Consider the following 15,882-nt stretch of genomic DNA (forward strand, 5'->3'; position numbering starts at 1 on the left):
CCCAGGGCACCGCTGGCCCCCTTGGCCCCAAGGGCCCGGTGCTGGCTCATGGTCACCTTGCTGCCCACCAGCACTGCCAGGTCCTTCTCAGCAGAGCCGCTCCCCAGCAGGTCCCCCCCCAGCCTGTGCTGGTGCGGGGGGTTGTTCCTCCCCAGGGGCAGGACCTTGCACTGGCTCTTGTTGAATTTCATGAGGTTCCCCTCGGCCCAGCTCTCCAGCCTGTCCAGGCCTCGCTGGGTGGCAGCACAGCTTCTGGTGTATCAGCCGCTCCTCCCAGCTTGGGATCGTCACCGAACTTGCTGAGGGCACGCTCTGTCCCTTCGTCCAGGTCATTGATGAATATGTTGAACAGGACTGGACCCAGCACAGACCCCTGGGGAGCACCACTAGTGACAGGCCTCCAGACAGACTCTGCCGCACTGACCACGACCCTCTGAGCTCTGTTGAGCCAGCTGGCATTTGATGGCATCGTGAAAGCCCTCAGATACAGGTGTTCCCTGTGCTGGGTCTTTTCACTGCTTTGCAAATACTAAAAGCTCCTCCAGAAGCTGAAGCGTGGCCTTTTCAGAGAATGCAGTGCAACTCCTTGGCTGTTGCTCACTTAATTATTATTTGTGTGGGGTTGTACTGGCCGTGGTAGGTACCTCTGAGCAAAGTGCTAATCCTGCCTGGCCTCTGCTCAGAAATATTCCTGTTAGCATTAGCGAGGCCAATCCCAAAGATTCACCTCCAGGAGTCACGCCCTGCTCTCTTGAAATCTCTGTGTCAGAGAAGGAGCAAGTTTGGCATCTTCCTACTTTAACTCAGGTAGTTTGGCAGCATCCTTCTGCCAGCACCACCTAACACTGCAGATTATTGCGAGGCGTGTTGCTGGGCCAGACATGTGCAATGGCCAGTGTCGTCTGAGCTGCATGGAAAATCACTCCCATAAATCCTATGTAACACCCCCATGGAAGAGGTGGTGGCACCTCACGGATGTGTTTTGAAGACCACCCAGCCTGGGCTTATTTATGCTGACATGATCTTGCTCACAACCCCTTGGCATGTAATGGAAATCACCTTGTAAGAGGACAAGAGTTGTGCCTAGATCCTGCGTGTAGGTGGGAGGCAGGGAGGAGAGCGGGGTCATGGCCAGGAGCCACCGCATCTATCTAGGCAGGGTGGTTTTGTCCTGTATGGTTGAGTTCTGGTTTCTAGCATGGCTGGGTCTATCTGTGTGACTGCTCTTGGCACTGATGGTGTCCCATGGCATCGAGTCTTTCCCACCCTGGTCTTGTTGGGGATGGAACTGCAGGATTATAATGGACTTGAAATCAACCATGGACATCTTGTGTGGCTGATGTGTTCAGGTTTTCTCACCCTCCTGGTTCTGGCCTGGACTCAGAGCAAATAGTCTCTGACAATCTCACTCCTCGGCCTCTTGGCAGCAAAGGCAGGCAGGGATAGCACAACCTGAAGCCACCCCTGCGGACACCAAGCCCAATTTCTTACTCCCCCTAAACTAAGACACGCAAAAAAAATCTCAGGCTTCTGGGTTTTGACTGTTAAAGCCTAATGCTCAAACTTGTAAGTTCATGTCTCCAATGCTTCATGCTTTAAAGAGCCACAGCAGAGGAGGGCTGCCCATGATCCTCTTAGTTGGGGCACCAAGGTTGGATGCGATCCCGCACCTGGGCACAAGTGGGAGGCAAGGTCTGCTCCAGCATCGCGTGCTTGAAAGGCTGCTAGTGGCCACAGGCTCCTCAGGCTGCTCTTTTATCTCCTCCATGGGCATCCTTTTCAAGGTATGAAGGGTTTTTTTCCCCCAGGAATTAGGGTTTGCCGTTCTTCAATGATCTTGTTTTCCATCGTTTCCCTTTTTTCTAGAGAAGGGCCCTTTGTTGTTTCATATCTTTAACGTGGTTTCTCAAAGAAATGAGAATAAAGTTGTCACACCCTCCTTCCTTCTTTCCTAAAATAGCTTTTGAACCTGCTGGACAACTTCTAACAAATCTAACAGCCAGGCACAAGCCTCAGATACTCCAAGTTCTTGCAGATTTAATTAAAGTTCGCACCTTAGAAGAAACAGGAAAATCCCTTCATGAGACAGAGCCGGAGGAAACCAGCTTTTGTGGTTCCAGAAAAAACTCCTCCTGTGGTAATATTTGCTTTACTGGGTACTTCAGGGCCAGTTTGTCGTGGATGCTGTGGTTCTTCCTCTCCATGCGCCAAACAGCTCACAGCCAACGCAAAGAGCGTGTGGACCATTACAGCCTCAGGGGCTGGGAGTGTTGGGCCCTGATGCCAACGATGGTGCCCCCTTGTCACCCTGGTGCTCCCAGCCGTGACTCGGAAGAGGGACACGTCTCATCCTTCCCTCCCAGGGCTCCAAGTGCAAGGCCATGGCGAAGGGCTGGTTTTAGGGATGGCACTGATGCCCCTCTCTCCGGCTGCTGCTCTTCCAAGTGGGACTTTCCAGCACTTACTTTTCTCACACCACCTGGTGATGGATTTAGCACCTTGAAAATAACACCAGCATTTCAATGAGGGTTTGGGTAGGGGTTTTTTATTAGATGAGGCTTTTCTTCATGATTTCCTGCCTCCCATCAGAACATACAAACGTAAAGAGTGTTTCTGTAATGCCGGGGCAGGTTTACCTGTGTCAGCTGAAGGATGCGTTTCTTCTCCAAACACAATGTGCCACCTCCCTCTTCCTCCTCCAGTGCATCCCAGTCAACGCACCATCTTCCAGCTCAGCCTACGTGTGTGCGCACACGCGCTTATTAACTTTTACATCTTAATTGACAGGGCGGTGTACGTTTAAGCCTTAATAATGACGTCCTTTCTTCCCAAATGGTCTTTAATCTTGAAACGAAGCAGTGAACAAAGGCAGCAGAGCGGGGTTGCCAAGCAAGGCTGCTGGCACGCGCGCGGATGGGAGCGACCTGCCAAGAAATGAGTTTTTAGGGTTCGGATTCAAAGTGTGCACCTGATGGTCCGGGGAGCAGAGTGGCAGTGGCAGGGGGGAGACAATGGGGACCGCATGGGTGATGAAGAGGAGGATTTGATGAGTGGGAGCTGGGTGTGAAGTCTCTTCCAGAGCTATTAAATGCCATAAAAGAAAAATTTCCTTTTAACGTGGTGCCCTGGTACATCTCTGCACACTGGTCCATGGGTCACCCCCGTGCGTTTGCCTGTACTTCTTCTTAGCCTGACTCATTAACATAACCTGATGGGCTTTATGGGCTGGGGCTTTCCCTTGCTGTTTGTCCTGAGAACAGGACAGTTAAAGTCTCTGGATGCTCTCATAACACAAAAGAAGGGGATATGAAGCAGCTTTTCTTTGTGCTGGCATTTGAGAGGCCAGACTCTGAAGCCGTAATTGCAGCTATATGGGCAGTATTACTTTATGGTCAATGTATGGCTTAAAAATCCCTCTAATCCTGACTTAAATCTGTGTCTTGGTGCTTCAGCGCTGAAAGATTGGAACATCCATAAAAATGACGCTCAGGAATAACATCAGTGGGTTTGTGAGACCAACCTTTGCGCTTCAGAGGGGATTAGGTCCTTGGCTTTCGGAGATGCCATTTAAAGAGGTTCAAAGGTTGAGAAAACAATGCTTTGATGGATGAAGTGCAATGTGTTACTGGAGAGGAGTCTTCCAAGGACTCTTCCTTTTGGCTGCCACACTGCAATAGGCAAGAAGCAGCTGGGGAAAAACAGTAAAAAGTAGCAAAACTAACACAGAGAAACTACGCACCATGGTCAGAGCTGCTGCTGGTTCCTTATTTACTCCTTGTCTGTTCCAGGGGAAAAAAAAAAAAAGAAAACAAAAAGGAAAAAAAAAAGAGAAAAAAGAAAAGAGGGGAAAAAAGAAAAAAAGGGGGGAAGGAAAAAAGGGAGGGGGAAAAGGAAAAAAAGGGGGAGGGGGAAGAGATAAAAAATAAAAATGTCCTTCAAAAAGGAGCAGTAAATGTGCACTGCTAATCGACCAAAGCCCTGCCAAGCAAATCTTTTGTCAGATCGTCTGCTCGAAATCAAAACCCCGGACTCAGCAGGCCCTGTTACCGGCAGTTCTGCCTACGAAGCAGGAAAGCGTAAAGCCCCGGTTCCCGCTGCTTTGTTAAAAAGCCCTCGCGACACCCGCCCCGTCTCCCCCCCTCCGGCCGCTATATAGCGGGGTGTCCAACGTTCCTGTCCATCGCGGTTTTGGTTTGGCTCCCGCTTTTGGTCTTGAATAGCAGCCAGCAGAAAATGTCTCAATACTCAGGAAAAGTAAGTAACGACCCAACTGCTCCCCTTTCAGCCCGGGGCTGGAGAGCCCGAGCACCCTCCGGGGTGAAGGAGTAGGTTAGGATAATACCCCGGAGGATGCGATGAGTGACGATACCAGGAGTAAATTTGGTAGAAGGGCCGGGGAGGGTGCGGCAGAAGGAGCTGCATTTTGGGAGCAGAGTTTCCTGTTTAAACATTCCTGCTGGAAATATGCGTGAGTGAGCATGAGGCGGCGAGAAGTGTCGTAAACGCGGGATGCGCTGAGTTCCCAGAAAAACAAATATGGTTCTTAGGGAAAAAAATGCCAGTGATGCTGTGCTCCTCTTGCTGGAAAGCAGCTTAAAAAAAAACCCCAAACCACCCTAAAATGATGCATCTGCAAGTGGTTCCCATCTGCTCGAAACAGGGGTCCAGCCGTGCCCCTGCTGCTCACCGCGGACCCGTTCTCCTCCCTCCCCCCAGATCATTTTCTACGAAGGCAAATGCTTCACAGGCAGAAAGCTGGAGGTCTGCGGCAGCTGCGGCAGCTTCCAGGACCGAGGTCTCCTCAACCGGGTCAACTCCATCTGTGTCCAGAGCGGGGCTTGGGTCTGCTTTGATCACCCTGACTTCCGAGGGCAGCAGTACGTCCTGGAGCACGGCGAGTACCCCAACTTCTACCGCTGGAACAGCCGCAGCGACCACCTGGGCTCCTGCCGGCCCATCGGGATGGTGAGTGGATGCCGCTGGCGTTTCGCTCTCCCAGCCGGAGCATCGGTGGAACGGAGCTGTTGTCGGGTGTTGTTTTTTATGAGCTCCATCATTAAGTGTAATAAAAGTCTACACTTTTTAGAAATAATACATCCCATTGAGAAGTAAGTGTTGTCCCAAGGAAGGTTTGTCACCCCTTGGAGCAGTCTGCGCCGGCCACAAAGCCGAGTCGTGGTTTCCCCGTGCCTGCTGGCCAGGAGAAGGCATGTCGCCTTCTTCCCGCGGCATGAAATGCAGCAGCTTTAATGGGATGGGATTTGCCCATGTTATTTCAGATGAGGTTTCAAGGTCCTGCCAGCGTCGCATGCTTTTTTTTTTTTTTTAATGTGAGTCGCTATGAAATACTCGTGGAGGAATTAAGGATGGTTGTTGCCCCAAGGCAAGTTTGAGCCCCGGCAGCCTGGTCTCCCCGTGTACCCAGAGCAGGAGCGGGCAGCCCCAGGGCTTTCCAAACGAGACCCATGGGGCAGCTGGGCTGCTCCTAGCAAATTCTAGCTGAATTCTCTGCTGTTGCAAAAAAAAGCCCTGTAATCCTAAAGTAATCCCATTTTTTTCCCATACTAGATGGCCCTCCCCTTATGAAGCTTTTATAAAGCACCACCTGGAAGAAGGTTTAATTGGGAAGATTAAAAAGTAGCAAAGAAAAATTAATCTGGGTTAGGTCTTTCTATTCGACTTTCCTATCACTGATGACCCTGGGGCAATGACGAACCCACTTGGAGCTGGTGGGGTTTCTTACTGGCCGGGAAGCTGCTTTTCAGCACAGCAACGTGTTTGGTTTGGGTCTGTAATGTCCTTCCCAAAGCAACTCCACGGTCCGTTCGTGCAGGGATGCTCTGCCTCGGGCCCCGAAGCCCAGCCGGCACAAGGACAGGCTCCTCCCTCCCTGGCCCACGATTTTCCCTGTGAGATGCCAGCGAGGGCTTCGAGGCATTTTGCAGCGTGGATTCCCGGAGGACTGTTTGCTCAGGCACAGTGTCTGCTCGGCTGCTGCCGGCAGCCGCCTGCTGAGGGGTTTGGCATTGCGGCCCGCCCTTCTTGTGCATTGACGTTGTTTATTTGAAAAATACATTCGGTGTTCTTTGAGTTTAGCTTAAAAATATCCTTTCAGCTCGCTCTGTCCCACACACCTGTGCCGCAGGCTGCAGAAATCTCCCTGGAGGAATTTACATTGCGTCGCCCTCAAGGACTCACACAGCAACAAAAAGTTTCCTTTTCCCTTCCCTTCCTTGCTTTTCCTTGAAGAAAGGCACCTCATCTCCCATCAGGAACAGCAGCTAAGCATGGAACTGGAGGCAATATAAATTAGTATAAGGAAATAGTCTACATAGGGTACCTTTTTTGCACTCCAGATATATATCTTTTTTTTGCTGTGTGAGTGCATGGGAAGCCGGGGCCGTAGCAGATGCTGTATTTCTGATGGGGCGGTGGGGGGGTTCTGCGGCCAGGCGAGGGACTACGTGTGCCTGAGCACAACGCATTCCCCGAGCGATGTGTTTGCACGTGGATGGCAGCTGTAGGAAGGTGCAGCCAGGTGCAGAGACAAGGCTTTTCTGGCTGGCGTGGTGGGGTGAGAGGTGGCACGAGTTTCTGCGTGCTCTGTGCGTGCTGGCATTGGTGGTGTTGGGCTGCTTTTCACCTTCCCCTTCCAAAGCACCCCTCTGTCTTCATCTTTGTCTTATAAAAGCTGGATAAATAATTTGCTGCATTTTTTGTTTTTGGTTGACTCGAATCTCTTTGTCCACAGCACGGTGAGCACTACAGGATCGAAATATTTGAGGGGAGCCATTTTAGCGGTCCCAGCATGGAGCTGACAGAAGATTGCTCCTTCCTGCAGGGAAAAGGCTGGGACAAGACCAGCATCAACGCCCTCAAAGTGTACGGCGACGGCGCGTAAGTAACCACGCGTGCCCCGGCACGCGGCCGCTGCGGTGCTCCCTGCCCCGCGCCCTTCGTACCCAGCACCCCGGGGGACTGAGGCAGCTGCAGAGACTCTCCCCACTGTGGAAGAGCCTGTTGATGCTGGCGGGGCTTGGAGAAAGCTTAAAAATGTGAGTTAAGCCTATAGTGTAGAGGTGAATTTTGGTGCCTGCCCATTGAGAGCTGCTTCAAAGGGGTGTGATTTTTGGAGGGTGGCGGCTAAGCGCAAGCTACCAGAGCTCTGCGACACCTTTTTAAGGTGAATGAAACGAGAAGCCTAAAAAGAGCTTTTATTTTTTCTTTTCTTTCATTTCTTTAATTTCTTTCTTTCATTTCTCTGTTTTGTATTTCCAAACACCTCTTTAAAATCTGCGCAGAGGCTTTTGGGGAGGGCAGGTGGATGGCTGCAGGTGATGCAGGTCAGGGCTTTTGCTTTGCAAGTAGCTTCACAAAGGCTTGATGCAACACCAGAAACCTCCTCCTTGGACAGTAAAATGAGGCAGCGGAGTCTCAGCTTAAAATTAAATCCTGCCTCTGAAAGACAGGGGCAACTGTGGTGGCGATGCACAGCCACCCTAATGGGGGTTTGGGTCACACTTGGCGCCTTGTGAACCTGCTTTGCAGGTGCATTGCTGGCGCTCAGCCCCATCCTCCTGCCCCTGCAGATGCTCCTGAAACCCTCACAGGACGGCAGCTTTGCCTTTTTCTTGCCGTTGGGTGGCAATTTGCATTTTCTCAATGGTGTCGGTCCTTTTTATGTTCTTTTTTTTTTCTTGCATTTTCACTGCAAGCGTGCTGGGAGCCAGGGAATGCCATAAAATCCTCCCAGAGTCAGGCAGAGGGTGGCTGGAGCAAGGCACAGGGCAGAGAGGAGCCCCTGCAGAGGAGGGAGCACAGAAATGCTCTTCTCTGCCTGCCCTGAACTGGATATTGTGCATCTCACCTGCACCCGGTGTGGGATGCTGGACCCTTTCTGTCCAACACCAATTTTTTCCCAGAACAGGAATAAGGTTGTTGCTGCCCAAGCTCCTGACAGCGGGTCTCCTGCAGGACCCTTCCTGATTCAGCCGAGACCTCTCCTCTTCCAAAATAAAAGGCTTATGATCAGGCAGTGGCAGTTCGTTAAAACTAAGGAGCAGAGCTAGCAGCTCCTAATGGGAAGAAATGGCTGGCGCTCACTGGGGACTCCGTTAGTGCTGAGCATTTGAAGCAAAAGGCATTTGAGTACCAACACTATAAAGCCAAGAAAGCGAGCCTGTGAGTACTCTGGCAAGAGTTTAGGGACAGTTATTTACCACACGTGTCCCTGTAGCAGAGCCTGGAGCTTGAGAAATTGGGAAGCTGCCCAGAAACTTTCAAGCACTTAAATTTTTCAGATTGATTTTCCCCCTCCCCCCGCAAAATATATAAGGGGCGCAAAACTTGCTTTCCCTTGCATGGGAGCCTAGGCTGTTTATGTTAACATCACATGACTGCTCAAAGGCTTCGTGTAGCGATAAAAACAATAGAAAAAAAATAAAATACTGAGAGGAGCACAGTGAGGAAACTCGCTGAGTTTTGTAGCATTACATTCCGACCCCGGGAAGACAGTTGTTACAAGCGTGTGGAAGGATCTGTGAAGGCCATTAAAAGGCAGGACGGTGCAGAGGGACCTGCTGGCCCCAGGCTGCAGGATGAGGGAGGGGAGGAGGAGGTACTGCAGCAGAGAGGTGAGACCAGGGAGGAGAGAGGGACCCTACAGCACCGCTTTCCTCCTTTGGATGGACCATATAAGCCCAGCGACTCCAGAGGTGCTGCAGGTGTCGCTGGTGCTGGGCTCAGCCAGGCAAAGCCCTCCCAGGACCCATCCTTGACCGTTTGGGGAGCAGAGGAGATGGGGTCACTGGAGATGAGGGGAGTTGCAACACATGCCCAGCCCGAAAGCAGGTCTGGTTTACCCTGTGCACGCTGAAAGCAGGTGTAAAGCAGAGCCTTCCTGAGCTCCCTGCCTGCCGAAGTCTTGCTCTGTGATTGTCCCCCTTAATTCCCGCAACATGACATGTGTCGGATACAGAAATATTTGCTTCCCCTTCAAAATCCGTGGATGGTGTCACGTGCTGTTAAAAAGCTGCTGCCTGCACTTGTGGGGGTGTCCGTGCCTGCGGGAAGTGATGATGGAGCAGGTGGAAACATGGGAATGGAGAGAAACTTCGGCATGGTGCGTGGTGGGGCTGAGGGTGCCCGGCACCTTCCCCGCTGCCCTTTTGGGGCTGGCGACTGCTACCCCACACAGCCAGAAAGGGTGATGACAAAGCTGTTAAAACCATGCTGGAAATGAGATTGCTATTTTGGAGCAGTTTTGAGATGTTACCGCCTCCTCGGAAGCTGTTGTGGTTTGCGTGGCAAGCGCTTTTGCCCGTCCCACGGGCAGAGCCAGCTCTGGTATCACATATGGTATCATCTGGCTTTAGATGAAGACACGTGCTTCTTGCCCTCCTTTGTGTCTCAGCCACTTCACAGAGGACTGCTTAGAAATAACAACTTTACAAAGCTGAATTTGTTTTACAGTCCAGGAGCGAATACCCCAAAAAGGGCTTTTCTAAGCTACAGTGACGTAACTTGAAGGAACAAGACCAGCCATTTATTCTGCTGAAGCATTTATGAGCATTTGGTAGATGTTCTGCAGTCAGGCTGTGAAATATCAACCAGAACAGCTACCCAAACATCGCTGCTCAATAAACGTTACCTATTTCTCAGCAGAGGCGATAGCTGCTCAAGGCACTGCTCGAGTCCTATGTGGAGTGACCTCGAGCCCTACTGAAAGCATCCCGCTTGGTTCAGGCTGAAGGTGCAGCACTCCCTGCTAGGTTTTTTTCGGCACGAAAAGCCAGTGTTGGCTTACAGGGCTTGCACTGGTTCCATGCGAGTTTTATTCCTGTGTCCTCTGGGTTTATGTGCTAATGAAACACAGCACCAAGATGTTTGAAGGCTGCATGCTCTGTGCCTGGATCAGCTCTCTCATTCTGGGCTTGAGGACAGATTTGTCTTTTTTTCTTAATACCTCCCTGGGCTCCCAACTGATTTGATTTCCTCTCTCGCTGATGGTCTCAGAGAATGCAAATTTTAGGCAATAAAGGAACAGCTAAGTAAGCCATACAAGTCTTCACTCATCACCTTGCACTGCCAATACACTTCACTCCCAGCATCCAGCTATTCCTTTTATTCCTTTTTTTTTTTTTTTTTTTTTTTGCAGCCTTTCCCTAAGCAGAGGGACAAGCCAGTGGGTTCTTATCACCACACCAGGTCACGCAGTCTGCTTCCATCTGCTGCAAGGCCTGTCCCATTCCCTCCCCGTGACTGTGCAGACATATCAACCACGTGTCTGGCAAGAAACGCAGAGGTCTTGGGACAGACAGTGGCTGTGAGGGCTGCTCTACCCCCTGCACTATTCCCCAGGGTCCACCTGTTGAAAAATACCCTAGGGCAAAGCAGAGCGGGAAGGACCACCATGTCCTGGTATGTGTTCACAGCAGCGCCCTGTGAACATGCCTGTCCTACCATCGTGCAGTATTTTCAATAATGTTGGGTATTGTCAGCAGGAGGGAGTGAATGGACAGTGCAGAAAAGGGGATCTGGAGCTCTTTTCAGGAGTGCTTGAGGGAGGGATGGTGAACTGACGGAGAAAGAGGCCCAAAATTATGGAGAGGTGCATATAAACTGAAGGGGTGGGGTAGAAAAGGAAGCCGTGAGTGCCTTATGAACAAGGCCAGGGTGTGTCTAGAGGAGGATAGTTTTATAAATTGTTCTCAATTAAGCTGAAGAGCTAGGCACACTCTCTGACAGTGCACATCAGGCTATGTGATCAGGGAGCACATGGCTAATTCTACTTCAGATATAAACTGGCTGCAAAAAGTGCCAAGGAGTGAACTTGTGTGTTTGCAGGAAGGCTCAGGATCCAAATGGCTTGGCTGAACACATTGCAGCGATGCTGCAGAAAAGGATTGTGCGAGCGCGGGCAGCAGGGTTTAGAAGGGCACCAGGCAGGCATGAGCTCCATGTGCCTGTTCTATCAGTGCACAGGGAGATGGAAGAAGGAACGCACCGTGCTCCCACCTGGTGTCCTCTCAGGAACACAAAATAAATCCAAATATGTCAAGGAATCTGTTAGGTGGCTCCACTAAATACCCTAGCCTTTTGCCTTTTTTTTTTTTAATAATGTCTGTGGGTGGCTGGTTTTGAAAACAACTTTTTTCCTAGGACTCCAGCTTTTTGCTCTGGGTCAAACTGATCTGAGTTCACCAGCTGTTGCCTGACCCTGGGGGCCCAGCAGTCTTTCACCCATCTAGCACTTAAAAGAGTTTTACCCTGGAAATCCCACATACAGTAGGTCCCAGCCCAGATGTCACAGCTGAATTCCTGGCAAGAGACGAACCACAGAAACCAAATTATTTGGAAGATTACATTTGTGCTCTGTTGTCATTGCTGGGTGACTGGATGGGACAAGCAGCAGAGATCCTTATAAAACCCTTTAAAAAGTTGGGAAGAGAAAAACGAGGCAGAGATGAGCAGTTCAGCAATTATTGGGTGGAAACCTGACTGTAAAACCATCGGAGCGACGAAAAACCTTGGTTAAAAACCATGGGAGATTTAAATAGAGGAAAGAGATGACACTTGTGACCACATTAAGATCAAGGCACAGCGTGTGCTAATGGGGTGAAGGGAGAGAAGAGCAGCAAATTTTGTCCCTCTTGACCATCAGGATTGCTCCTGACTTGAAGACCTTCTATCGGAGAAAGGCATGCTAAGGAAACATAGCCAGGCTAGGTGAAGAACTCAGGCATGCCAAAGTCACCAAGGTTGTTGAGTGTTGTATCTATTTGACTGTATTCCAAGGGAAAGTCGTAGTTAGGTCTGGGTGTTGAGATAAAGTGAAGATATCCGAGCCAAGTCCTGCTCTCTGTTGGAAAGCATCAAAGAGAGACCATTAAGAATTACTAACAAAGAGAGAAGTTATTAAATATGGTTCCCATCATAGCTAATTAATCAGTTCAAAGAGGTACAACATATTTCAAGTATTGCACATTTTTCCTTAGAGTCCAAAAAAGGTTTATCCAGGGGCTGAGGAGACTCATGTCCTTCTTTAGCACTATTAGATGCTATTAAATTGTTTCTGTTACACACAGTGAAGCTCAGAGAGATCCATTCCTACAGCAATGTGAAGCGGGGAGCCCCTGGTCCCAGGCTTCATTGCTGGTGTAACCCAAAATAACTTATTCTAAAGGCAAGGCCCAACCTGGCTGTGGGTAATTGCCAGGCTACGCTGGAAATGGGGGGGGAAAGCACCAGCAGTTAACTCCACCAGGGGTATTTCTGTGCACAGGATGGGACCAGGGCTGCAGAGGGACCATTGGGCCCTGGTAGTTTGCAGTACTGCAGTGCCTAAATGCAACCACTCAATGTGGGCACGAGGCTGCTTCGCATGGCCACGTTGTTGGGACCCAAGTAACCCTCCCTTTCTGCTCAGGTGGGTGCTCTACGAGGAGCCCAACTACCGAGGCCGTATGTACGTGGTGGAGCGGGGCGAGTTCAGCAGCTTCAACGCATGGCAGGGGCGCAGTGCGAGCGTCCAGTCCATCAGAAGAGTCATCAACTACTACTAGCTGAGGCATTCATCCTACCAGCGATGGCTTGCTGAGACCAGGCATCACCCTTCTTCCCACTCACTGACCGTGGAATAAATTGTTAAACACCAGCTGTTGGCTCTAAGTACTTTTTTTTCCATCAGTTGCATGAGTTCAAGAGGGAATGGACTTGCAACCTTTCTAAGCTTGATTTAGGTGCTATGAAATTCTGTCCTGCAGTGATTTACAAGGAGGACATGGTGGGGTGATGGGCCAGAACTGGTAGTGACAAGCAGACCCAGGAACGTGCTCCCCGGTGCAGTTGTGGTCTGACACGTGTTCACTCTGCCCCATCCAGGGCCACCACATGATGGACCCAGCTGACTCCTGATGCCTGGAGGGGGGTCACGTTGCTGCACACATGCATTATGAGCGCAGGCGCCCAGCGTCAGAGGGTCTGCTCATGCCATGTGAGGAGACATGTGAGGATCATGTCAGGACCTGACCAACTCGTGGGGGGTCTGTCTGAGCATGACATGCTGGTCCTGATGCAAAGGTGATAGAAATCATTCATCCTGAGTTACTTTGACCTTAAATCACCACACATTAAAAAATATATTCAAAATAAAAATTCCCTGAAGGCACAAAACCTGAGCAATCTTCTCTTTGCTCCCTGATTCATAAGCCCTTCAGCTGACAATGACATTTTGAGGGGGCGGCTGCAAAGAAAAACAGCCACAGCACTGTCACTTTCTGCACAACCTTCTTCCCATCCTTCTGCCCCTGTGGAGCTCCCAGTCTATCCCAGTGGTTTTGGTGTCCCCAAACCCCATTCGATGCTTGGCAGCCAGGATGGGAACAGCTCTGGCCGTTCAGCTACGGACTATCCACGACAGCCTGGGTGCTTCTCCTTGCATTCAGCACCCAAAAGTCAGGTAGCCTCCTTTCTATAAATTCATAAGCGGTGCTCAGTATTTGCTAAGAGTGTTTCTGGCTATTTCAGAAAGGGGTAATTTTATTCTTTTCACTCAATTATTCTATTAGCTCCAAAGGTTTGGATGTCTGATAGGTCCTGACAGGCATGGGCATGGTGCCAGCAGAGCTGCAAAGCTCTGTGTTAATGCAGTGGGAAGGCTGCTGATCTAACCACTGTCCCCAGCCCTTCGAAGGGATGTGAGAGAAGCTGACAGGTCCCCTGCACACGGGAGGATGAGGCGCGTGTGCCTTCAGGGCTGCTCTGCTTTGTGGGTTGCAATGGGCTCCTGCCCTTCACAGAGCCATCGGGAGGAGCAGGTGTCTGTGCTCTGTGCGAGGGCAGGGGGCTGGTTGGTCCCGTACTGCATCCCAGTCTCACACCGGATCTGGCTGCCATGCAATCAGTCCACACTCATCCACCTTGTAGTTCATCTCTCCAGTTAGAGCTTCTTGGCTCCCTGTGGCTCTCCACCAGTAACAGGACTGGGGCAATTGGTAACAACTGGGCCTGTGCCTGTGTGAGAAGGACACCTGTTGTTCCCATGATGAAGTGGTGCTGTTGGTAGATTTGCGTCGATTGAGCTTTGCCCCAGATGCACATATGCCATCTATGTGTCATGGGGGTATGGAAATAGAAAAAACACTCTACTTTGTGAAGTTAGCAATGGTTTTGGTGATGTTTGCCTTCGGAGTGATACAAGCAATTATGGCCTCTTGTAGACAGTCTACAGTCTGGATGTCATCCTCTACCCAGGTCATTGCAGAAGTGCTATAGTTGCACCAGAAAGCTCTGGCCCACTATGGCCATGTCCTGGGTGGTTTGTGGGGACATGTGGTCCATTGGAGCCATAAAAATATTTAAGCATCTTTAATGGATTGCAGGGTATTTCTGTGTCAGAGAAGAAGGCAGGGAAATGATTCATTCATTGAGTGGGATGCGCAAATGTACAACTCGTGCATCAACTTTTGCGTATTTCATTTTCTTTTAATTAAATGCAGCTTATGAAAGATTTTAGAAGTCCTTCCAGGATTAGTGTTGCTCTTGCTTCATGAAGGCTCTAATCAGTTCCTGAGCTCTATGCACTCTCTTAAAAGTTAATATTCAGGCATATGCATTGCTCTCTGTTGTGACCTTGTGGACATTAATCTGTTAAAACCCCCAAATGTGGTCCCAAAGAAAGACAGGCATCGAACTGTGACTAGTTTTAAAGGAGGCTTTTCATTCATTTGAAGCACATTCAATGTCACGGTGCAGCATGAAGGCTAAAGAAACAAAGGCTTTAAAATATACACTAACTGGAATCCCAGATGCTCTAAGTAGTTGGAGGACAAAAGAAAAGAAAATAAGGAACAACCATCACTCACATTCCCCTGAGAACCACAGCATAAGCACAGAAATCCACACACCTGGGTTTCTCGACACTTGGTGCACACAGCCGGGGGAGGTGACTGTCCCACTAATGTTGGGGTCAGACCTGTGATATCGCAGCTATTCTGCTGTATGGCTTCATACAGCAGTGGTTCAACCTCCCTCTGTGCAGAGCAGCCCTTAGAGGGACCCACTGACATCCCTCCTCGTCCTTAATGGGCTACGTGGGACTGCGCACGTACGCACAGATGTACAGGCTGACTCCAACATACAGCTACTGTGTGTGAGCCCACTTCATCTATACACTTCAAAGTCATCGTTTGTTTATATGTTCTACTAGATTAATGTTTGTCACTTAAATTGTGGAATTACTTAGGAGCCCCAGTCCTGGGCTGAACCCTACTGCGTGCTAGGAGTTAAAAGCACAGAAAAGGCAGCCTGGTTAATCTGTGCTGTTGCGTGAAAACCTGTTCATAACCACCTAGCTTTTAGCCACCTATAGCACATTTTTCACGTCTGTAATGTGCCTACAGACTAAATACTCATAATTTATTAAAACCTGATATCCCATTTACGAACACACTAGCAAAGAGCTAGTCTCATGTGAACATTATTTTTAAAAATTCCTCTGTATGCAGAAGTCTAATATCGCTAAAAACTGGCAGCGGGGAATTGAGTTCCATCTATTTTTTCTTGATTTGAAACCTAAGTAGGGTGGCCATGGGCCTAATCCAAACACTGATGCTGCAGGAACATGCATTGCGTTGGCAGCGGGGGGATGTGGCTCTCCTTCTCTTCCTTTTTCCTCCCCCTCTTTGCTAAATCTGCACTTGTTTAAAGGACAGAACGTACAGATCCCATATGTTTGCTAGTGGTTAGGTTTTTTTTTTTAAAGACTGTTGACATTGCTCTAGTATGAAATTGTATGACTTGTGAGTTTACAGCATATAAAATACAAATGGCAAAAATGCCAGCTTGATGTGAGGTAGGTGCGCGATTGTGCAGCAGAGATTT

The 15,882-nt window shown here is 49.8% G+C and overlaps 1 protein-coding gene across 1 annotated transcript; it reads left to right on the top strand.

Annotated features, from left to right (window-relative positions):
* Positions 1-4,620: 4,620 nt before the first annotated feature.
* On the top strand, positions 4,621-12,627 carry CRYGN (crystallin gamma N; the record flags this gene model as incomplete). Its single annotated transcript, XM_064441829.1, has 3 exons — positions 4,621-4,965; positions 6,752-6,897; positions 12,428-12,627. Coding segments are annotated over 3 exons (627 nt in total), but the record flags the coding sequence as incomplete, so codon positions are not given.
* Positions 12,628-15,882: the final 3,255 nt, after the last annotated feature.

The sequence above is a fragment of the Phalacrocorax carbo genome, chromosome 2, assembly GCF_963921805.1.
Source record: "Phalacrocorax carbo chromosome 2, bPhaCar2.1, whole genome shotgun sequence".
In the NCBI taxonomy this organism is placed as follows: Eukaryota; Metazoa; Chordata; class Aves; order Suliformes; family Phalacrocoracidae; genus Phalacrocorax; species Phalacrocorax carbo.